Genomic DNA, 25345 nt, shown 5'->3' with positions numbered 1-25345 from the left:
GAAACTATATATACCGCATTCCCCTAGTCATAATTTGAAAGTCTCATAAGCTTTGAAAACCAGGAGATGTTTCTGAGTTTACCACAGACTCATTTGGTGGCATTTGGTCAGCCTGACCGGATATGCACCTGGGTATCGTCTTTATCATTCCATTTGGAGAATCTCCTTCGTCTGTTTCACTGCAGGAATAGTGACATATGTGAGTCTAGTGTGGGCCCCAGCGACTAAGGGCCTGTGCATTTTTCCTAAATCCACTTTGCTAAGGTAAAACTAGACTCTCGTCACTGCCTGCCTAACTTTGGTGGTGGTTGTTGCTGTTACTCTTTTTCCCCAGCTTTGCAAACCTGGGTATACTTCATGTGACAAAGAAAAAAGTATTTGAAACACTGGAAGCACGAATGACAGAGGCATGTATAAGGGGCTATAATCCCGGACTTTTGGTGCACCCTGATCTTGCTTATTTGCAAGCGGAAGGTGGAGGGGACCGGCAGCTCACAGGTGAGTGTCCCTCCTCCAGCCCGGCTCTTTGAGAGCACTGGCTCTCCTCCTCCTGTATGTAGACTCTGTGCTCATCCCTGTGGCCCAGGTTTCTCCTCCTCCCAGTCTTTACCCCAGGTTCCCTCACCCTTTCTCCACTTGGAAACCTTGATGGCATCCTGCTACCTCCAGAATAAAACCTCTACTTCCGTAGCATAACACGCAAAGCCTGGCCCCAGCCCACTCTCCAGCTTTATCTCCAGTCCCATTTTGTACCCACCTCTCCCCATCACTGCCCCCCGAACACCTGATGCAAATTCACACCTGCTATATATCTTTCTCTACCTACAATTGGACACATTTTGGTTTTTCCTGAGAATTTTAACCCTCTTTTGTATTATTTCTGCAATAATTTATGAATGTATTTATTTTTACCACCCTTCTCTTTTCAACCTGTCAAGACCAATTCAGAATTCAAGATATAATTCAAAGAATACCTCCTCTCTTATACCTCCCCAGCTCATCTTATTATAAGGAATAATAATTTCTTTGTTCACATAAGTTATCCTCTTTATTTAAAAAAAAAATGCTATGATTCTGTTGCCTTTACTCATTCTTTTTCTTTCAAACCCAATCTTTGTCCTACTCTACATGTCCCCACTACTCAGCATGCCCCCGTTGCCTACAAAACCCGAATTCTGTCTGCTGGCATTTTAGGCCTCCCAGGAGCTGGCCCCAGCCTGCATTTCCAACTCTGTTTCCCTCTATGCCCTGATTGTCAAACCGAACTACTCCATAGAAGCCCATGATTTCATACTTCCTCTTCTTGGTACATTCTTTCTTTTCATGCTCTGCCTTCTTTCTGGGGTGGCTTTATGTGTTCTCTTCATAAGTTCAAATTCTACTATCCCTTCAAGATTTAGATCAATGTCTCCTCTACCCCAAAGCCTCTGGATTCTCCCCTCCTTTAAATTTTCATATCACTTCAACTGTAGCTCTTTTATGGTACTTACCACTTAAATTATCAGCTCTTATGATAAGTGGTGAGTTACGTATCATTATATCCATCAACATGAAAGCTCTATCAGAAAGAAAGAAGCCAAGTGCAATTGAGTCATTCTGTTCCTTAAAAGCACTTTTTAAAGCAGTACCTGCCATGTGCCAGGTACTGTGCTAATCACTGTGGAATGAACACAGTTCCAGTGCTCAGAGAGTTTGTGGGAAGACTTAATTTTCACATTCCTCAATACAATGGAGGCATAGTCAGTTTATTGCATTTCATTCTGTCGCGTTGTTTGTGCATTTAACGCTTAGGGAGAAAAGGGAAAGGTCAAAGAAGGTAGGAAAGGGGAGAGGCATGTGACACATATGGAAAACCATTTTTACTGTAACCCTGAGAAAATGCAGGCTGCCTTCTGATGCCTTTGAGTGAACAGACAATTAAAAATAGATTTTTCTTTTAAGTTGATGTTCTTTATTTGGGTTTTACAAAAGCATCCTATCTAAAATGTTCTCGTTTTACCCTTTCCCTGGGTGTGAATATCCTGTGTTGTCCGGTCCTAGATCGGGAAAAAGAGATCATCCGTCAGGCAGCTCTTCAGCAGACGAAGGAGATGGACCTCAGCGTGGTACGGCTCATGTTTACAGCTTTCCTTCCAGACAGCACGGGCAGCTTCACTAGGCGCCTGGAACCCGTGGTATCTGATGCCATCTATGACAGCAGTGAGTACCGACATATATATATATATGTGTAAAATTATTTTTTTTCCATTATAGCTGGTTTGCAGTGTTCTGTCAATATTCTACTATACAGCATGGTGACCTAATACATGTATATATTCTTTTTTTTCACATTATGCTCTGTCACAAGTGACTAGACATAGTTCCCAGCGCTACACAGCAGGATCTCATTGCTTATCCATTCCAAAGGCAATAGTCTGCATCTGTTAACCCCAAGCTCCCAATCCATCTCACTCCTTCTCCCTCCCCCTTGGCAACCACAAGTCTATTGTCCAAGTCCATGATTTTCTTTTCTGTAGAAAGGTTCATTTGTGCCATATATGAGATTCCAGATGCAAGTGATACCATATGGTATTTGTCTTTCTCTTTCTGACTTACTTCACTCAGGATGAGAGTCTCTAGTTCCATCCATGTTGCTGCAAATGGCATTATTTCATTCTTTTTTATGGCTGAGTAGTATTCCATTGTGTATATATACCACATCTTCCGAATCCAATCATCTGTCATTGGACATTTAGGTTGTTTCTATGTCTTGGCTATTGTGAATAGTGCTGCAGTGAACATGCAGGTACATGTGTCTTTTTCAAGGAAAGTTTTGTCCGGATATATGCCCAAGAGTGGGATTGCTGGGTCATATGGTAGTTCTATGTATAGTTTTCTAAGGTACTGCCATACTGTTGTCCATAGTGGTTATACCAGTTTACATTCCCACCAACAGTGCAGGAGGGTTCCCTTTTCTCCACATCCCCTCCAGCATTTGTTACTTGTGGACTTATTAATGATGGCCATTCTGACTGGTGGGAGATGGTACCTCATAGTGGATTTGTTTGATTTGCATTTCTCTAATAATCAGTGATGTTGAGCATTTTTTCATGTGCTTATTGGCCATCTGTGTATCTTCTTTGGAGAAATGTCTATTCAGGCCTTTTGCCCATTTTTCCATTGGGTTGCTGGCTATTTTGCTGTTGAGTTGTATAAGTTGTTTGCATATTTTAGAGATTAAGCCCTTGTCAGTTGCAACATTTGAAACTATTTTCTCCCATTCCATAGGTGGTCTTTTTTTTTTTTTTTTTTCTTTTTTGTTTCCTTTGCTGTGCAAAGCTTGTCGGTTTGATTAGGTCCCATTGGCTTATTTTTGCTTTTATTTCTGTTGCTTTGGGAGACTGACCGGACTTCTGACGGTAGGCAGCTCGGTGTATTGCCCAGAGCAGACTTCCAGCCCCACCCTCACGGTTACTTACTAGCTTTGATTCTGGGGCAAATAATTTAATCACTTAGAGCCTCACATTTATCATCCTCAAAATGAAAATACTCAGATCTAACTGGAAAAGTTGGTGTCTAGATTAAAAATGAAATATTGTGAGATGCTCAGTAAATCTCTTTCCTCAGATATGTGTTTTTGTCTTTCACATGCAATGCCAAACCTCTTATTATTTATGAATTCCTTGCTAGAAGGATATTGGTGTTCTTAGGTGGAAAAAGTACCTCAGTTTTTTTTCACTGGGGCTCTGAAGAGGTGTTAATAAAACAAAACTCTTATTTCTTATCCATTTTCTTTCTTGCATGTTATAGCTTTATCACAATAGGAATTTCAAGTTAACTAAATGAGCAGTATAGATATTTTGTGGCTTCAAAATTCTATTTCAATCTGTAGTTCCAGGAGTTTTTTTTTTTTTTTTAAGAGTTTTACAGTAGTCTTCAGCATTTACCATGCAAACTTTTTGTTTGATATGCATAATATTCATTAAACAGATACTACTAAAAACCTGCAAGAGCAGTATTTAGGCTCATTGAAAGGTTATAGCGTTTGGGCTAAGTAGAAAACTCCATGCCCCATGTACAACAACTAACTAATTTCTCTAATTTAAACAAGTTTGAGGGGAAGTGAAAGTGTTATAAAATGATATAGGTTCATATATCAAAGGTCACCTTAAAATGCAGCTGTTGCAAAAAGAAAAAAAAAAGGAAGCTTTATACTATTACCACACAAAACTTTTGCCCCCTGACCACATAAAATTCTAATTTAGTTTGGGGAAAAGAAATATAGCAGCTCCATTTTTCTTTTCTGTAGAATAAAAATTAATAAATAGTTTTAGAAAATTGTGCCTCTCCTAAATTTCTAGGACTCTTATAAATGATATATCAGTATCATGGGAATAATTTGGGGGCTAAGTCTTGACGTGATTGAAATTCCACACATCCTTTAGTTGACTTCTTCCTGAAACATCAGAAAAACTCCTTCTCTTTCTCTGTTAATCTCTCTTACTGTGTTAGTGAGTCACTCGCATCAGATATGGTGGTAATGAAAGAGCCATGCCCAAGGAGTGCTCTGAGGATTTCAGAAGGCGGTTTTGTTTTATTTGGACCCTTGTTAAATCAATATGAGCAAAAACATATATTTTAACTTTGTTTTGGTTAATGTATGCTCAAGTCAGTGTCCCTCCTAAGAGACTGGCATGTGAAACTGAGGCGTGAGGATGAATCATGATGTGTGTTGTTTTTCTCCTGTGGACAGAAGCTCCCAATGCGTCCAACTTGAAAATAGTAAGAATGGACAGGACAGCCGGATGTGTAACTGGAGGGGAAGAGATTTATCTTCTCTGTGACAAGGTTCAGAAAGGTAAATATATGCTCTGATCTCCAGATGTGAAATATAATTCTGAATATTTGTGAGTCACTTGTTGGCAGTGGGGCCAGTATATCCCTCCCCTGCCATTAAACTCCATTTAAAAATCCACACATTACATCTCTTACAAATTTAAGTTGCCCATGTTATGTTTTTAACCCAACTAATCCACTAAAATTTACCACAGAAGTGAAGAGAAATAAGAAAACAGTGTTCACCTTAATCAGTGCTATTTCAGTGTTTTTATACTTTACGCTTTGGTATCTGAACTTAGTTAAACTAAATAAATGAGTAATAGCCCATGCTTCACACACACACAAGATAAATGGTTTACAGTGTAAAATTGTTTATCTTAACAATGCTTCATTGCAGCACTGAGAGAACTTCTCCAAGTATTTTCACATGACACTGTGATGTCAATGAAGCAAACGAAGGACTATAAAGAAATTCTCAGACCATATTTCTCTCATAATTTTCACATTCACAAAAGGTTCTTGGCATTTATCTCTCATTTTTTTTTTTGTCTTTTTGCTATTTCTTTGGGCCGCTTCCACGGCATATGGAGGTTCCCAGGCTAGGGGTCCAATCGGAGCTATAACCACTGGCCTACGCCAGAGCCACAGCAACGCGGGATCCAAGCCGCGTCTGCAACCTACACCACAGCTCACGGCAACGCTGGATCGTTAACCCACTGAGCAAGGGCAGGGACCGAACCCGCAACCTCATGGTTCCTAGTCGGATTCGTTAACCACTGCGCCACGACGGGAACTCCTATCTCTCATTAGATACAGTATAAGATAGATAAATTAACAAAAACTGAAGGAGACTTATTTTCTTAAGCTTCACTCATTTTTAAAATAAAATGATAGAAAGTATAGTATAATAAAGATCTGCTCACTACAAGGATGAGCATTTTCAAAGTAAGCAGATGTGTAACTGGAAATATGTCTCCTATTTAAGAAAAACTTTGGCTTTGGAAAAAACAAAAACGAAAACAAAAAAAAAAAACCCTGAAATTCCCGTCCTGGTGCAGCTGAAATGAATCTGACTAGGAACCATGAGGTTTCAGGTTCAATCCCCAGCCTCAGCTCAGTGGGTTAAGGATCCGGCATTGCCATGAGCTGTGGTGTAGGTCGCAGACGTGGCTCAGATCTAGCATTGCTGTGGCTCTGGCATAGGCTATCAGCAACAGCTCCAATTAGACCCCTAGCAGGGAACCTCCATATGCTGTGAGTGCAGCCCTAAAAAGACAAAAGAAAAAGGAAATCCTCATTTGAGGCTAAATGCTCTGAGATAAAAAGTCAGGAAAAAAATGAGATCAAAGTTTAAGATAAAAGTATGTGTATGTCTTTATCCCCAAAATGTTTACACTTTGTCTGCATATCCTGGTATCAGCCTTCTTTAACACATTCTATCTATGTAGTATGCATTTCCAGATTCCCAGATGTGCATATATGAGTGAACACAATCTGAGTACCTTTATTTGTAAATATGACTTAAAAGACTCTGAATAACTAGGTCCAGGGTAGTCCTGCCTGAAGGCAGAGGTAGGGACCAGGAAATAATAATTTGTTTTCCCCAACCCTAATATTTGTAAAGTTCTATTTAAGTAGAAATATAAGTTCAGTTTTTGTAAGTCAACAGTGTACTCCTTCCTATGAAATGAAAAGTGAAGCCAGGAAGATGCCGAGTTCCAAGGAGTATTGTCATATTTCTACAGGAGTAGAAACCATGCCCGAAGTATGAAATTTAGACATTCTAATTCACCCCAGAGGAACTAGACCAACATAATGTTTGTAGAAGTTTCCCAATATGGACTAATAAAGCATTATAGAGAAGTAGCATAGTAGAATGTTTAAGAGCATGGAATCTGAAACTTCACTGTCTGTGTTCAGATCCTGGCCTCCCCATTTACTAGCTCTTCAGTCTTAGGTAAGTTCCTTAACCTCTCTGAACCTAGTTTCTTTTCTGAAGAAGGAGGATATTAATATTCTGTGCATCACAGAGTAGTTGTGAAGATTAAATCAGTTAATATATACATAGAAAATCACTTAGAACAGTGTCTGCTGTATAGTAAACTTCATATAAGTTAAATATTATTATGTAAATCTCTGTCAAGTTGAACCACCTTTTGGGAGTCTAATATTTCTCACTATCCTTCATGTTTCTCAGGAATGAATTGTTTTAGGGATGGAGAAGGAGGAAGGTCAAAGATTGATTAAGAGAAAACTCAGATTGAATGGGTAAATCTAGCACTGTCATTGTAAATGAAACCTGGGCCTATTACAATGGTAACTAATTTAAAATTTTCACTAAAAAATTTAAGTAATTCAAAAGTCTGTTTTATATAATTACTTTCAAAAAAGTCTAAGTACGTGGCAGGTAGACTCTTGAACCCGCTTTTTCATCATGTATGTAAATATTATTACACTATGTAAAATTACACATGTGAATGTGACTGTTTGCAGATGACATCCAGATTCGATTTTATGAAGAGGAAGAAAATGGTGGAATCTGGGAAGGATTTGGAGATTTTTCCCCCACAGACGTTCATAGACAAGTAAGTGGATGATGATGATTCTACATTTCCTGCCTTATTCAAATTCAGCTCTTAGTTTTCATGTATAAAAAAGGAAAAATCATAAATATTTAACTTTCGTAAACGAGCATGGTGTCTCGCAGAGTTACCTGCCATAGAATTATGGGCAAGGCTCTGTTAAACCATCGGCTCCAAGACCTTGGCAGGACGTTTCATTGGGGCCAGTATCTGATCACCTCGCCAGAAGGCAGTGGTCCTCAGGTTCTTTAGTTGTAATGTTTTAAGTGTTTGTATTAGTCTGTTCAGGCTTCCATGACAAAATACCATAGACGTAGTGGATTATGCAACAGAAATGTGTTGCTCACAGTTCTAAAGGCTGGAAGTCCCGGCTGGTGAGAGCGCTCTTCCTGGCTTGCAGACAGCTGACTTCTCGCTGTGTCCTCGTGTGACAGAGAGAGAGCGAGCCCTCTGATGTATCTTCTTTTAAGAACACACATCCTGTCCAGTCAAGGCCCTACCCTTCATGACCTCACTTAACCTTAATTACCTCCCTCAAAGCCCTATCTTCCAGTACAGCCACACTAGGGGCACTAGGGCTTAGGGGGAACAGAGTCATTCCATAAGAGTGTTCTGTCAAAGTGACATGGGGAGACCCATTAAAAGGGGATCTATTGGAAAGTGTTGAAAGGAAGCGTCTTCTTGTTGAGGCTGATGTCATCATGGGAAATGAAGATTTCTCGGTGACAGTTGAATCCTGTGACTGAGAGATAAAAATGCTGAATCCTCATCTGAATCTGAATGAGTGATTGAGGATGGACTCAAAGTTGGTAACAATCAGGTGTCCATCAGTCAGTGGTCAGTTAAATAAATTATGGTGTATCTCTGTGATAGAATATTGTGCAGTTATTAAAAAGATTGAGGAGTTCCCGTCGTGGCGCAGTGGTTAACGAATCCGACTAGGAACCATGAGGTTGCGGGTTCGGTCCCTGCCCTTGCTCAGGGGGTTAACGATCCAGCGTTGCCGTGAGCTGTGGTGTAGGTTGCAGACGCGGCTCGGATCCAGCGTTGCTGTGGCTCTGGCGTAGGCCGGTGGCTACAGCTCCGATTGGACCCCTAGCCTGGGAACCTCCATATGCCGTGGGAGCGGCCCCAAAGAAATAGCAAAAAGACAAAAAAAAAAAATTGTCAAAAAAAAAAAAAGATTGAGTACTCTGTGGGCTCATATGGAAAAGTCTCAAAGATACAACATTAAAAATTTTTTTTAAAGATGGAGATAAAACAAAGTATATATAAAAATTCTCTGTTCATGTCTACATATATGTATACATAAGGAAACTCTGGAAGAATACAACAGCTTAATAACTTCTCTGTGTTTACTTCTGGGCAGACAGGCACACAGCAGGAACTGTCTGGATAAGAGATGGGAATGGCAAGGAGAATTTTCAGTGTGTACCATTATATTCGTTTTTATATTTTACAAAGCGTTGATATGTGGAATATAATACATGGTCAAAAACTCAAACTAAAAAATGTGAAGATGCCTAACTATTCCGGCAGTACCAGTGAAAAGGCTGTCTTAGCGGTGTTACAAAATGTCCTGTCCGTGCCTAGATCCTAGGCCATCCTTGCCTCTCAATACACTCACCCCATCACGATGTCTCCCTTAGAAGGTTTCGTTTCCTCTTCTTATTGGCTGGCCCATAGCCTGATAGCAGTCCACATTCCTCATCTCTCTTTCCATGACTGGTCTTTCTGATGTTGCTGTAAAAAACCTTGGAGTCTTTTAATGCTGATTTGGAAAAGGAGAAGGGTATAGACAATGTTTTTTATTCACAGGATCATTTACAGCCCAAAGAGATTTGAACTTTTAGGCAAGTGAACTAATAAAGATTTGCAATACATTGGCATAGTCTTATATTTCAGTTTCACATTGGCAGCTTAATTAAAATGTGTGGGTAGAAATTTGTAGTTTCTCTAGGGTGCTGATTTTTTTTTTTTTTTAGTATGTTATGTCCAAACATTGAGCTTAAATAATGTGTTTAATGAGTAGCATTGCTGGCAAAGAAACTTCCTACTCCAACATGTGGATCTTTGTATCCTGTAGTTTGCCATCGTCTTCAAAACGCCAAAGTATAAAGATGTCAACATTACAAAACCAGCCTCTGTGTTTGTCCAACTTCGGAGGAAGTCTGATTTGGAAACTAGTGAACCGAAACCTTTTCTCTACTATCCTGAAATCAAAGGTAACTCAGTTGTTTAAACTCTTGTACTTGTTCCAGCAAGAGGACATGCTGATTAGGAAAGATCAGGTGGTCACCTTCTTTAAACAGCCTCCTGTAACTGGCCGCTGGGTCCCTGGTTCTTTGTTTTAGAAAAGAAAGCAGTAATATGCTGTTTGGGGGTCATAAAATTAAGTCCAGCCTTTAAAACAATGTTATTTGTACCAAGTTTTATATGAGATTTAGACATTTGAAAATGTCTAAATTTGAGAATCTCTCACTTAGGGAGTAACTCGGTGTTCAGGCAGTTGAGATGAAAAAATACCGCTTGCTATGTAGGAGAATCTGCCACTTTGTCAGGGAGTAACTCGGTGTTCAGGCAGTTGAGATGAAAAAATACCGCTTGCTATGTAGGAGAATCTGCCACTTTGTCAACTGGCCTCAGGCAGCTGAGCGGAAGACTCAGCCACCATGAATAAGGCATCATTCTTTTCCTCAGAAAAGATACACTGAGAAGAGGAGGTAATAGCCTCCTTAAATCGTTAGAATGGGAATTATGACTTTGGTAAGTTCCTAAAGTGAAGCATCCACAGACACATAGGAGAAAGCTGAAGAGCGAGAACCCTGGGTTCTTGACGAAGGTTTCTTCAAGGTCCCTAAAATCGGGGATGTATTTCATTAGTCGAGTGTGCATCAGAGAAGGAGAGGGTTTCCTAGGCTTAGGAAACTTGAGGAGCTAAAACAGTTAGTGTTTATTCAGAGAAAAGTGGGCATTTTGAGCACTGAGGTGGACTCCTGAAGGCCAAGGCAAGTGAAGAAGGCTGGGGCCAGGCTCTCAAGTGCAGTGACTGGCAGCGAAAGAATTTTGCATGGATTCTGGAAAGGGAAATGACCAGGCCAGTTTGGGTTTGCAATGATGGCTCTGATTTCTTTATATAGACACCAAAGAGATGATCTGGGCAGCAGACAATGAGTCAGAGTGTCCCAGAGAGAAGGGGGGAGTTAGTAAAGGTGTTAGTGCAATGGAGTGAAAGGAGAAGGTGGGTTCAGGAAGCAGTGCCATGATGGGGTCAAGAGGATCCAGGGCCTGGCGGAGGTAGGCAGTGAAGGAGAAAATCAGGAGTCAGAGAAGGTTCTAGGAAGCCCCCCCGGGAAGGTTGTGCTGCGGTTGCACTGATGAAGAATCAAGGGAGCAGTAGATTTGGGTGGACAAAGATAGAGTTCAGTTTAAAACATGTTGCATTTTAGGTTCCTGTGGCAAATTCCTAACAGGCCAGTCAAAAGGCAGGGCTGGAACTCAAGAGGAGGCAGGGTGGGAAATACGACATTGGGAGTCTTCTCAGAGTGAGTGTAGCAGGCCCCAAACTGGTTAATTGTTCAAAGGTATCAGTCAACCTAGAGCCCACTGACCCCTAAGGGGTCTTTGGATAGAAATGTACTTTAAAATAACTAAGGGGGTTTGTCATCCTGTATTGTATTTTACATATCAAAAACCTTGATTCTAAGAAGTGATCCATAGACTTCACCAGCCATGCCAAAGAGGTGTTGGCACAAAGAAAATTAGAAACTCCCGGATTAGAGGGAAGTGAGACCATGGGGGGAGGTCAGTAAAGTGATGGTCTTGAGGCACCCAGGTCCTGGCTGAGGTTGGAACCCACAAAGGTGCCGCAGCAACAATCCGCACAGCTGACTCTTGATCCTGTGAGAGCAGTGTGTGGTGGGTGATCTCTGAAGAGGGCTTTCTTTTCCTAGAATTCGTGGTGTGGAGGAGTGTGTAGAAGACAGTTCCGTGAGTTCTTGCTCCTTTTCTGAGCTTGTGACCTCTCCCCTGATGGGTCAAATTTATAGTGCATTCCGTGACCGGTGGTTTAAAAACACTGTCAGCAGAGAAGCCTTTTTTTCCTCTGCACATGAAACTTTAGTGCAGAATCCTAGTACATAAACCTGAGAAGCTCTGGTTAAAGCGGAGGTGGGGAGCCCTCCTGCTGGGCCTTCCCAGTCTCTCTCTGCTCTCTTCACTTCCCTGCCCAGGCACGGCCTGAGGTCTTCTGAATGCTTCAGTCTGCATACAATTTGAAAATCACTGCTTTGGATTAAACATTTTCTCTCAATAGATACGGAAGAGAAACAGCAAATATTTTTGGATGTTCTGAGGAAAAAAATAGATTTCTTCTCCTAATAATGTCTTCAAAATAATAGTAACTTCTCCAACACAGAGCATCACGTCAAAAAGAGGAAACCCAGGCTGCCTACTCATGTATGAGCCTAGACGTATTCAAAGCTGAGCTTGGTTTCCAGGCTACCTGGGTCCCTTTCACAGTGGTATCTGTGCATGGAAAGTGTATGATACAGCGAGGTCACCTTCAGACTATTTCATTCCTACCCTCTTACAGTAGGAGCAGTCTGGGGCAGAGTTACAGAATGGGGGTCTCCTGAAAGTTCAGAATCTCTCTTTTATGTATCAAGCACTTACCTTCCAGGCTATCATTGACTAAAAGTTCCATGCAATACACACTGTATAAAAAGAACCATCTGGTAAATACGAGTTAGCACTTGAGCTCCACAGAAAGGATGGCCAACATGTATTGTGATTCAGCCTTTGTGAGATTAGAACTGTTTTATTAAAGATAAATAATTACCGTGATCTATAAAACCATCTGGATTATATAATCCCAGGTTGAAATCATCGTAAGGAGAAATAATCACACCAGGCATGTGACTGGTGAGAAAAGCAGCAAGCCATCTAACATCAGAGTAACTATAGGAAAATGAATCCAAACTGTACAACCCAGGGAATCACTGTGTACATAGCTCAGAAGTCACCGAACTCACCTTCCACTGCCCTTAACCCCTGCCATCACTCCCTATCTCATTGCCTAATTTTATATTCATCACTTATTTTTATCCATATATAAAATTATCTTACATTAGTTTATATGTCTGTTGTCTTCTTCCTACCTCCAGTAGGAACAATGTTCTTTTTAGACAGATTTGGTCTTTCATGTTTATGGCTACATCTAGAACAGTATGTGTCACCTAGTAGATGCTCATTAAATATATGAGGGCTTAGTTATTAATCGACCAAGTTGCCATCCTCATCCAAAAGGCTGGGTAACTTATTGGGTGCCATCAAGTAGGATATTAGACAAAGAAATATATTCCTGTTGTACAGAATCATCGAGCCTTGAACTCTACCTCCTCTTTGGTCATCATGGAGATGATTGGGTCTGGGGAGACAATTAAAATAATCAAGGGAGGGATGATTGGCAAAGAAAAAAGATAGTTGAGGAACCACTGCACAAAAGCAAAGAATGAGCATAATGACTTTTTCAGTCTAAAAAGCTGGAGATTAGGAAGAAATAGATTCATCATCTTTAAATTATGAAAATAGGATCAGGATAAATGCAAGCATCTTTGCCAGCAGACTAGAATCCGAGAAGCGAGAATGAGGTACTTTTAAGGCACATACACAGCAGAAGGTGGTAGAGGCTAAAAGTTTTATTGACATTTGTGAACTGAGCTATTCTCTTAAATCATCAGTTATTAAAGGAAGCAAAGACATATTGGAATGTTTCCCAAGAATGGTGACCTAATATAATGGAATGCTCACCAGACTTTGTATCTGACCTTTACTCTGCTTTGACCTCACACAAGTCCTTAATCATCCTAGCTTCTTTTTCCTCCTCTGTAAAAGGAGCATGTGTTGTGAGTGGCCGCTTAGGTCCCTTTTGGTTGATGTTTCACAGTACACCCCATGGTCCACTGCCAAAGGCAGACCACAAGGTGTTCAATGCCATAGAAATTCAGGCTGCAGATTCTTTTATTTAAAAAAGCTTGTTGTGTGGAATTTTCTGTGTCAGTTTCTTGTCATTGAAATCTCAATGACTGTAGGATAGTTAATATTTTTTAAATTGACTCACAAAATTCCCATTTTTACAGTGAAATAGAACCAGTAAATATCCTTATTTTATACGTCAAAAGGAGTACATAGCAAACACCAAATGATCTTCTTTGCTAGAAATCATGTCAGTGGACAACATTATTTCTGAAGGTGAATATGTTGTCTGCTTTACTCTTATATTCATGTTCTAAAGAACTAATATTCCGAAGGAGATCAACAGGGTAGTAATAGTGACGACTACTAGTTAGGGTACAGCTGATGGGGAAACGTTATAAATTTGTCCGAAACCTTTGATGAGGAAATTGTTCAAGTTTCTCCGCTTTGAGGTCACTGACCCCTTTCTAGTGGAAGCATGTTTTCTTCAAAGTTGACATATGATGGCGTTTTTTTCTTCCTAACAAGTCTGGACAGGATTCTTTTTTAAAAGATTATTTTTAAGTGTATGTCGTTACCCTACTTTCCCCTGCTTCTTCTTCCAACTGCACTTAGATGATCATGAGATAACCAGTAAACAGCAGCATTCTTTGTAGCCATGAGATGACTGAAACAACCGCAGAATTAGAAATAAGCGAAGATCTTCGTGAACATAAACAATGACCCGAACTGACATGAAGAATCGGAACTAGGACAGTTGTTAAGTATTGGGCTGCTGATTGAAAAAAAAAAAAAAAGAAGAAGAAATACCATATTGACTGTTCATTTAAGTTAAACAAAAAAACTTCCTTCATTTCTTCATTTTACAAGACAGAAGGGAGAAAAATACATACATGGTGGGAAAATCAGAAATGAGAAAGAAAGGGAAACAGAAAGAAGAAACAAGAACGCAGCAACAGACCACAAAGGGACTGGCATAACTCAGAAGGGGTGGTGGGACTGGTGAGAAGCAAAAGCAAGACAGAGCGACCGCATGAGGACTGAGGGGGGGAAAGTCTCAATAGCTTCTAGACCTGGACAGTCAGAAATCTCAGAGGACCTCACTGTATTTTAGTCGAGGAGTGGTCTTAGACTTTTAGCCTCACATATCTCATGGCTCCAGATCCCTCTCATATTGGCTTTCTGGAGTCCACCCACTTTTAGCAGCATGGTGGCCCCTAAGGAACCACCTCCATCACCTTAAGTCTGCACAGTCTCTGCCTCTCACTTTGACTTTTTATTTTGTTCCATGCCCCAGTGACAGTTGAATCTTCTTAAAACACCACCCTATACACAGCATTCCCCTGTACAGAATGCTTGTAGAGGAGATCCCTTGGGTTCACAGTCCAGGTGCTCTGCGATGCAGTCCCGGCCAGCTCCATTTCTCAAGAACTCCTACCAAACTTTCACTTCAGCTGCACCGCTCCACTGCTGTTCTCATAAGCGTGAGGTGCACAGTCCTTCCTCCCTCACTCGCCCTTGCGTCTCCTTCCCAGAACACACTTCCTTAGCCCTCTCCTGATAGGGAGTTGATTCTGGGAAGTCTTTCCTGAGTTTTTCAGCCCACAGGGACCTCCTAGAAGTCCTTCCTTGAACTCCTGGAACCCTAGTTGGCACTGTGAATTCAACCTATACAGCATTCTAGTGGTATTTCTCTAAGTTTTGCCTTAAAACCTTAAAATTATGCCAGAGGGTTCTTGACAGCAAAAGCATGATGTCATACTTTATTCTGAGCGCTTCACTCATTGTAGATGCATGGTCAGTGTTAGCTGATCGGTAATGACCAAGTGAAAATGCTCAGTAATGTTTTCTCTTCAGTATCTTCTCATGGGTAGTCTAGTCTCTCACTAATTTGAATGGCATAGGGGACTTAAACTACTGCAGAGAGGATTTGGGTGTGTACAGTTCTGTGGTCGCTCTGAGGCTGGTTCTTGGTCTTCGTATCCATTGGAATAAATATAATGCTTCTTGAAATTTGGCATCTCTTCCTCCTTGGGTGCTTTCTGTTTCCCTTTAAGATGTTTAAAAATACCATCAGAATCAATATTCTTTCTGTGGCTAGTAGTGGAACTGAATCAGTCTTTTCTCCTCTGGTTTCTCTTCCCTTAAATACAGATAAAGAGGAAGTACAAAGGAAACGGCAGAAGCTCATGCCCAATTTCTCAGATAGTTTTGGTGGCGGGAGTGGGGCTGGAGCTGGAGGCGGAGGCATGTTTGGCAGCGGCGGTGGAGGAGGGGGTGCTGGAAGTACTGGACCAGGTATGAATCACGTCTGTTCTTTCTAAAGCGTTTTCACATCTGAGAGAGTAAATTTTCTTTTCCAAGATTTCCCTAAGTTGTTCTGATATTATTGAGCATGATATATTACTTTAATTAAAATTTCCCAGCAAATTTTTTTTCAAAGAAATGCATGTTCATTTTATAATATGTAGATAGATAATACCAAAAACTGTAAGGAAAAAAAAAAAAAGTCACCCAAAGCCAGTTTTCAAAAAAAAAAAAAAAACCCACAAATACCTCTGTTAACATTTTGGTTTATTCACATACACACTTTTTTTTTTGCGTGGGGGTGGGGACACAGTTTGCAATTGTCTTGGTATCTTTTGGAGACATTGAAAAGATGTCATATTATAGTTACATTATGTTGTAGGAAAGTTGAAAATACTCAAAATCCTGCCATTAAAGGTTAACAGATATTTTTGTATGAGATTCATTACAATGCGTAGTTACACATTTTTCCAAAGCACAGCTGTGGACCTCATTGTGCATAGTATTTTAATCCATGTACTTGTATGACCTGCTTATGATCATCACATCATGATTGTATATAGAGTCCTATATACTATTTTTTGCTAACAGGTTAATATAAGCATTTTCCATGGTAATAGAAACTTTTTACATAAGCCTAATTTTAATCATCATTTTAATGACTTTAATTTTAATATTTCATCAGATGCACAAACCACAGTATAACTTACTTGAATATTATTTCCTATTTCTTATATAAAGTGTTGGAAGGAACTCCTCTCTCCATGTTACTTTGATTCCAAATTGTTTTTATAAATTAGATTCTGGGGAGTGAAGTGACTGTGTCAGAGAGTATGACAGCTAATACCCACTGCTTCTCCAAAGAGTTTGACCAGCTTACGCTTTCAGCAAAAATGTCTGAAAATGACCAGCAGGGGAATGTTTCTGTTGGAGAGTCAGTATGTGCTCCTGTGCTTTGTTTGGTGCAGTTTGGCCCTCCAGAGGTTATGCGGCTGTGTTCTGTGTCAGCCAGTCTGAGTCTGGATGGTGACCCCACACGGTTAGCCTCTCCTCTCCACACTGGGGTGGGAGACGTTCTCCAACATGAGCTCCTGCAGGCTGCCCCGCGCCTCAGTCTTGCCTGAGCTGCCAAAATGCAGACCCTGCCGGAGTGGGATTCTCATCACCCCATGACCCCCGGGGATGTGTCTGATGACTCTCAACAGAAGCACTGTGTCGGAAACACCTGAGGGAGGAACACTAAGGTTTATCCAATCCTTTTTATAAAAACCATCATGAGGTTTCCTTTGTTTTACTTGACATTTTCAGGGTATGGCTTCCCCCACTATGGATTTCCTACATATGGTGGAATTACCTTCCATCCTGGAACCACTAAATCTAATGCTGGAATGAAGCATGGTAAGTAACCCTTTTTTTTTTTTTTTTTTAATTACTCAGAAAGGGACAAGAAAATTATTTAAAAATTAATTAAAACCAAACTTTTTTTTTAGTCATGACTTACCATAACAACATTCTCTTGAAAAAAAAAATTGCTGAATGCAAATCAATTAAGATTCTTCTTTTCCAAAAAATTATTATTTTCTCTGGAGAGTATAAATTCTATTCCTGATGCTTTATTTATATATTAACTTGGTAAGTAGCATGAACAGGGAAAAGAAAAGAATGTTAAAAAGGGTCATATAGAGACTTGACTATAAAGAAAAAAGTCACCAAACTTATCTATCCTCTCTTTCTTTTTTCAAATACTGCACTTTGGAAGACATTTGAAATTTTATAAAGATGGTCATTTCTCCTCAAATGGATCTTCTAATTAGTTGTCACATGATGTGTTTGTGGTTATATTACATCTCTGTTCTAATGTACTCAGTGAAGAAATAACACAAAAAGGTCTTTTCATATATTCAGCACCTGGTGTGTCAGGTGCTTTTTTCAACTGTAATCAGTATGATTCCTCTGTAAGGACAATATTAGGATCTCAGCTTTACAGACAGCACACCAAGGTTCAGAAGTGATCATTCACTCACTGAAGGTATGTATCTGTTAGTGGCAGAACCAGGCTCTGAGACAAGCCTGCTTATAAAACCTCGTTGCTCTCACTGAAGCTGTCAGATCACATAGTAGGACCTCAGAGAGCATGATCAGAAATGGTGTGCTGGATAGCTCCCACACCAAGAATGTGAACTGAGGTCCCACCTTTACGACTCGCTTAGGCACTTGGGGACAAAATAACTACTTTGCTTTCAAGAATTTTAAAAATTCCACTTTCTAGCAATTCCTAGATTTATTTCATTTTTCTCCTTTACAAATAAACGGAACGAGATATACATTTTTACAAATGCAAAAAAAAATGTTTTTTAAGATCTTAAAGTTCTCATTATATGAAAAAAAATGTGCAGCTCTATATGCTGATGGATGTTAACTATGCTTATTGTGATCATTTTGCAATATATAAAAATATTGAGTCATTACATTGTACACCTGAAATTATGACAATTTTATATGTCAATTATACCTCAGTTTAAAAAAAAAAAAAAGAAACAGTTTTTTGGAAGTGACTCCAAAGCATGTTACTTACAGCCATTTTAAAAGGAATTTTAAATTACTGTTTTCTGTGTTCTCTCGTGGCACAGCAGGTTAAGGATCCAGTGTTGTCGCTGCAGTGGCTTGGGTCACTGTTATGGGGCAGGTTCAGCCCCTGGCCCAGGAACTTCCACATGCCATGGGTGCAGCCAAAAAACAAAAATAAATAAATTCCTGTTTTTCTTTTCCCTTTGCAGAACTTGCCTCCTACCTTTATCTGAGCTTTGCTGCAATCGTGGATTATAACTTAGTTAATAGATTTAACTGAGAAAAAGCTGATGCGTTTTTGGGTTTTTTGTTTTTTTTTGTTTTTTTTTTTTTTTTTTGCTTTTATCTTAGGAACTGTAGACACCCCATCTAAAAATGACCCTGAGGATTGTGACAAGAGTGATAACAGAGAGGCCGTAAATCTCTCTGGGAAAGTCACAGAAACCACAGAACAAGATAAGGAGTCCAGCAATGGAGAGGATGAGGTGCATCTGACGTATTCAGTAGGAGTAAAGGAGGAGAGTTACAGGTTCCAGGGTGAGTGAGCACACGGAGGATTACGTTGTACTGATTGGGGAGGGGATGGGGCGGTTCTAGGCGCAGAACCTATTTCCAGAGGACAGGTTTAGTTTCTGTTGACCTAAAGATGATACATCAGTACCTGGGTCAGTGTGCTCTTCAGAGCCCTGTGTGCCTTTTGAAAAGCATGTGCCGGGTTGTTTTACGCACACTGGGATTTCCATTTTTGCAGTGTTATCTTTGCATATGTAAAAGACAGAGATCAACATAGGCTCCTCTGGATGTAGTCATGCAGTGTTAGGCTATCAGGAAAGATAATCTAATTCATTTCCACCACAGATAACAGCAGTTTGCATAATTTTGACAGTCTCCTTTTTCAAGACTGGAGCTTGACTGTCATACTGAAATGGATGGAACATTGCCTGAAAATACGCACTTTTCCTTTTTTTATTGCTGCCTTCTTTGAAGAATTAGGATGAGGCGGGACAGTGCACTTTTGTGCATATTTGGAACCAGTACTCGTTAGAGTTGTGTCATGAATCTAGGTCACCCTAGATTGTGCTTGGAAGACGTTTTCTATAAAGGGAAAAATAGTATATGTATGTAGACTTGAGGGCCACATATGGTTTCTAGTGCCTATGCTTTTTTTTTTTTTTTTTAACATTGCTTTAAAAATGTACAAACCCTGCTTAGCCAGGAAGCCTTATAAAAACAGGCCATGTACATACAGATTTGGCCTGCAGGCCACAATTTGCCTCCCTTTGACCTTATGAAAGCAAAGTTTATAAAAATGCAAGTGGCTCATGGACAGCCTGTCTCTCCAGCAGAGACTGTTTGCTGAAACTTTTTAAAAATTCAGGCAAAATTTAATTAATATTATTTGGAGATTGATTGTTCTTCTTAAAATTTTAACAGACATTTCTGAATTTCTTTTCCCTGAACAAATTATAAGTGGGTTTTTGAGATCAGCCCCTGTATTTTGTCAGTGAGCCGTCCAGTTGTGCTTTTTCTAGTAAAAAACAATCCAGAAGCACTGAAAGGAGCATTTTCAACTAAAAGGATATGTCTCTGGCATCAGAACACGGATGCTGATGGTCTTGGTCTCAGGCATGCACTCCTATAGAGCTAGTGATTGTGATCATTGCTTTGCAGATAACCTCTTTCTAGAGAAGGCCATGCAACTTGCCAAGCAGCACGCCAATGCCCTTTTTGACTATGCAGTGACAGGAGATGTGAAGATGCTGCTGGCTGTCCAGCGCCATCTCACTGCAGTGCAGGATGAGAATGGGGACAGGTAAGTTAGGACTTTTGCAAACAAGGGTTGGTTTAGAGTTTAAAGAGAAAAAAAGAATTGTATGGATGCTGGTTAGAGATGGAAAAAATTGATCAAAGTTATTGGGTCCCGCAACTGAAATACTCCCTCAAGGAAAAGAATGTGTCAGTGAGGTCGAGTAGCATAATTTGCTTCTCCTGTCCTGTGGCTTTCACCCATTAGACTCTAAAATAGCTAGAATACTCCTCTAAGACTGCAACACTCTGGGCAAGAAAATTAAGATGTATGTGGGGAATGGCTTTTTGAAGAGCCTTGCTTTATTTGTTAGAATAAGATTTAGAGTAATATTTAATAAACATTTGTTTATAGGAATAATAACATTTGCTTTATTTACTGGAATAATATAATAAAATTTGGTCTCACCAAACCCCTAAACCAGTTGTTATCCCAACTGCATATTTGTCATGACAATGTTGTCAAGAAAAAGCCCAATAGAAACAGCACAACAGTGACAAAATGATTAAGAGGCCGTTGTCATTCTTTCCCAGTTACTGGTTCCTTCTCTGCTGCCTCTGTTCATGGTCACTAGTCTGTGACTGGATCAGAGTCTTGTAATTGCTCTGACCCACATTGTGTGGGAGTCTAACATTCCAAGCACCATGCTTCCCATTCCTGCTGTTACTGAGCTTCTATTTGCAAAGCCACCTGGCTTCATTCTAAAGCAGGTCTCCTGGTCCTTTCATTGAGACTTCTAAACTGTTCTCAAAAGCCTCTAAAAAAATAACGAGACAGCAGCCCTCAAATTCAAGTCAAATGCTTTATCTAAAACCTTCCCAAAATAGTGCTGTCAGTGAGAAGTCCTTCTCTTGGAAGAGCTCTGGGATACTACGTTTTAAACCTCCGTTGAACCCCTGAACCAAATGCTGTAGGAACGTGCCAAGCTCAGGGTTCAAGCAGACCTTTGTTCTCATTCCTTGCAGCATAGCCAAGGATGTGGTATAACCCCGGCTGTGTTATACAGTATGAGAGGAACCAGTCCAGCCTTCTCTGTGTAATATCATGAATAGAAGAATGTTTTTTACAGGGTTAAATAATGCAGTCAGTATTCAATGGCACATGACCCCAAGAGAAAGCAGTTAACCAAGACGGGACAGCAGCACTTCATGTGACAAGTTTAGGGACCTGTTGAATTGATGCATCTAAGAAAGATGAGCACATGCCGGTTAAGAAGGGACCTCGGTTGTTTGAAGGAGGATGACGGGAAGGGATACAGATGCACACATTCAAGTGGAGGCATTGAGGGGAAGGTGGAGACATGTATCGGGGTCTGGATGTGTCTGGAGAGGCTAAGGAGGTGGCCTTTGCTGCCCAGGTAGGAAATTAATCCTTAGTGGTTTTCCTGGGACCCAAACGCACTCATGGAAGCAGGCCCATGAGGCTCGCCTGTGGCTGGAGGCCTGGGAGGTGAGCCTTGGGGAGATCAAAGAGAAGTCCCCATAAGAATGTAACAAAGGATAGGTTTTGGCCTTCGCAGCTCAGGCCCCTTGTTTTCACTGAGCCCATGATCTTCAGCTAATAATCTGAATCCTGTGGCTGTTAGTCATCACAGAAAATACAATAAAGAAAAAAAATAATAAAAATTTCTGGTACTGGGGAAATTCCCATGAGGGTGTGAAAATTTATGGGGGAGGGGGAATGTACTTCTGCTATGAAATGCTGAGCTGCACATGGAAATTTTTAGGCAGTTTTTGAAGTACGACCTTTTTCTTGGTATATGTGCATCATGTTTGCGTCAGACGTTGGGCCCTCTGCAGCCGTCTTCTTCCAGCCCTGCATTTCAAAAGACAGTACTGAAACCCTGAAATCATTCATTTAAAAATATCGCTCAAATAATGATGTCACAATTTAGTTTTTCAGGCCCTCCTGTGTCAGTGTTAATCCCAAGTAATACACGCTTGCCAGTAATACACGCTTGCCATTGCTAAGTGGCCTGAATAAAATGACACCTAATTATCTTCAGAGAAAATCCAGATCCCATGTGGACTGTGACCATGTGATAGCTTGTGCCTCAGATCCCATGTGCACCACAACCATGTGATAGCTTGAGTGGGCCGTGCATCATAATCTGCCCCTCCTTTGGAGGATTCTTCCTCTTAGATGTTCATCTACAAATGTACAGGGCAGCGCACGTGTGTCCCAGAAGCAGGGTAGCTTAAGGGGTTGTGAGATGGCTTTGGAACAAGACAGTCCTGGACTTAATATGTGACCCAAATTGAGTTCTATGAGACCTCGAAGTCTCAGTTTCATCACCTGAAAAATGAGGATAATATTACCTCCCTCGTAAGATTGCTACGATTAACAAGATAATGTATGTCAAGTGCTTACTGTAGTCTGGTACATAGAAGCGTAAACAAATAGTAGCTGCTTTTACTATTGTTATGGTTAAGTTGTTTCCAGTTAATTTTAACGTTAAGGGTTTTTTTAACAATTAAAAAATTGTGTTCCTAGGAGGGATGGTTGGCACCTGCCAATATTTTCAACCTCATTAGTGTACACTCTGAGTTCTTCAATCATCCTTTTTTAGTGCCTATACGTGTGCCAGGGGATAAGGCTGGCTTAGAACCAGCCCCTGAGAAGATCATAGGCCAGAGAGGGAGGAAGATGTGTAGAAAAATGTAGTTGCACAACCAAGCCGTAAACCTGAGGGGAGGTAACTTGCTCTGCCTAGGAAATTGGGAAAGTCTTCTCCAGGGATATAAGGTTTGAACGGGATTATGAAGGATGGAGCGGCGCCATCTGGGCAGAGAAGAGGAGCAAAATCATTCCAGGCAGAGGGAGTAATTCGTAGGAGAAATACAGTCACATTGTTCTTTACAAGTTTAGTCTTCTCCCTATACTTAACAGCCTGACTCTGGTCTCCCCTCTTGGGGTCCCGGAAGATGTTAAAAAGCCATCACACTGGATTTTGGAGGAGGTGGCAGGGCTGGCTGCGGTAACTACATTTTTGTGGACAGATCCTAGTCCAGGCATTTTACATACATTATCTACGTGTCAGGGGAAAGTTAGAGGAGTTGTAGTACAGAGACAGAGCTTGGATTTGAACTTAGATCTCTGTGCCTCCAAGTCCAGGTTCCTCTACACCTCAAGGAGTCCAAACTGAATGCCCCCAGGCAGGTGCTGTAAATGAGTGGGCAGAAGAGCATCCCCACCTCAGATTCAAGATGTTTCAAAGATTCAGAACATTTAGGGGCCAAAGAAAACTAGGTATGAGAGCCAGATTCAGTCTGCAAGTCTAATCCTAACTTGGGAATCTTTTTTCCATTAATGCTTAAGTTGATTATTGTCGGTATATTTTTGTTCCAGTGTCTTACACTTGGCAATCATCCACCTTCATGCTCAGCTTGTGAGAGACCTGCTAGAAGTCACATCTGGTTTGATTTCTGATGAAATTATCAACATGAGAAATGATCTCTACCAGGTAAGCAGAAATATCAAAGAGACAACAGAAGAAAAATCCATAGTTTAGGGTGTGTGTGTGTGTGTGTGTGTGTGTGTGTGTGTGTATTAATAGTAATATATAATGTTAATAGCAAAAATAAAATGTTTCTGTAGGTAATGTCCTTAAAACCCATTACAGTGAGGAAAAAGATAAAAGCCCGTTACATAGGAATATTCTTTCTTTTTTTTTTTTAGGGCCACGCCCGCAACATATGGAGATTCCCAGGCTAGGGGGTGCTAATCAGAGGTACAGCTGCCAGCCTATGGCACAACCATAGCAACGCCAGATCCAAGCTGCATCTTTGACTTACACCACAGCTCACAGCAACACCTGATCCTTAACCCACTGAGCGAGGCCAGGGAGTGAACCCCCAACCTCATGGTTCCTAGTCGGATTCGTTTCCACTGTGTCCTGACAGAAACTCCCATAGGAATATTCTTTTATGAATTAGGATCCTTTGATCTGTGGGTGTAATACCAGTCACCCCACAGTGAAATTGAACATCCTCTTGAGGGAAGGCTAACTTTAAGCTTCAGAAATCTGCCAAAGCAGTTAATCCAATGTAAAATAAACATATCACATCTGTCAAGAAATAATAAAATTGAAAAAAAAACCCTAAGTTTTAAAAGCCAATAATTTATAAGAATTTTGAAGTCTGCTGAACATATTGACACCATCTAGATTAAATGCATATCCAATGAAGGGTGCTGAGGTCAGAATGCAGAAGGTAAAAAGGTTGCTTGAGAAGGAAAAGGTGTCATCAAAAACAGAAAACTCAAGGTGAAAAAAACTAGGAACAGCAAAAAGTTTTGCACAAATCAGGTTTACGTAGGTGGGCCTAAAAGCAATTTGAGGAACTCTGTTGCAGAGGGAGAAGTTGACTGGAGACTCAGTGAAGCTGCCTCCTGGGCACATGCAGATTTCAGATGAGGAAAGGAGGTTAAAACTCGTGGACACGACCAAAGCCTGGGTGCTGGGTGCAGGGAGTTGCAGACCTGGGCTACCCTCTCTGGCTAAGGGACACACTGTTAACAGGAGTTGGTGGGCGGTTGTTCCTGGGTTTCCACTCCCCAGGCTGCTCCCTCCTCCTCCCGTGGGCTCTTTCCCTTCCTGCTGCCTTTCCCCAGTTCCCATCTGTCTACTGCACAGCCTCCTGGACCTGCCCCCTCCTCAGCTCTCTTGTGTTCTCCTCCCCTTCGCATGACCCAAAATGACTTCCCAGGCCTCCTTGGCCTCCATGGTATGCTTGGATGCCTGATTCGAATATTTCTCTTACCCTAAAACTATGGACAACCATCATGTACAATTATTCACACAGTAAAGGTGCCTGTTCCAAATTTAAAAGCAGGTGGTGTGACTCATTTTTATTTCCCCAAAGCAAAGTGCTAAAATGTTTAGCTCTTGATAGATTTTTATCTGAGAATAGGTGTTTCCCAATGAGGGAAAGTAATGATTTCCCGCTGGATATAAAGCATTAGGCTGCTTCTTTGGCTGTCATCCTTAAGATCAAAGGAAAAACGAAGTTGGGGATTCTTCACTGACTCATAAATTAACTAGAATGAGGTCTAATTTTAGGTACATATTTAAGGGATAGCTTCTTCAAATTTTCATACTGTTTTGGGTGCTGCTGGTATTTGGAAAGTCATTTGGCGCATAAAGCTTGATTCTCTCAGGCTTTGGACTGATTGTTCCTTTTCACCATCACAAGTGAACAGATCAAACTAGAAATGGGACATTGTCACTCCTCAGTCCTCCTTTCAAAGACTACTTAACTTCACTGCCTATAGGTCAGATTCAAGGAAT

At 40.7% G+C, this 25345-nt stretch overlaps 1 protein-coding gene across 7 annotated transcripts in view; it reads left to right on the top strand.

The window, feature by feature from the left end:
* Window positions 1-25345, top strand: part of NFKB1 (nuclear factor kappa B subunit 1) — a 116563-nt gene that overhangs the window by 77524 nt on the left and 13694 nt on the right. For 4 of the 7 annotated variants that reach the window (XM_047798969.1, XM_047798968.1, XM_047798967.1 and 1 more), the window contains 10 exons: window positions 335-498; window positions 2041-2199; window positions 4733-4837; window positions 7312-7403; window positions 9487-9625; window positions 15531-15674; window positions 16992-17081; window positions 18603-18788; window positions 19923-20064; window positions 23407-23521. In XM_047798969.1, the coding sequence (XP_047654925.1) occupies window positions 335-498; window positions 2041-2199; window positions 4733-4837; window positions 7312-7403; window positions 9487-9625; window positions 15531-15674; window positions 16992-17081; window positions 18603-18788; window positions 19923-20064; window positions 23407-23521 (1336 nt within the window). The remainder of the gene's footprint in view (window positions 1-334; window positions 499-2040; window positions 2200-4732; window positions 4838-7311; window positions 7404-9486; window positions 9626-15530; window positions 15675-16991; window positions 17082-18602; window positions 18789-19922; window positions 20065-23406; window positions 23522-25345) is intronic. The other 3 variants (XM_047798973.1, XM_047798972.1, XM_047798970.1) reach the window with 1 other exon arrangement.

This window comes from Phacochoerus africanus, chromosome 10 (assembly GCF_016906955.1).
Source record: "Phacochoerus africanus isolate WHEZ1 chromosome 10, ROS_Pafr_v1, whole genome shotgun sequence".
Taxonomy (NCBI): Eukaryota; Metazoa; Chordata; class Mammalia; order Artiodactyla; family Suidae; genus Phacochoerus; species Phacochoerus africanus.
Note: the sequence above shows the minus strand (reverse complement) of the source record. Positions and strands in the feature narration are given on the sequence as shown.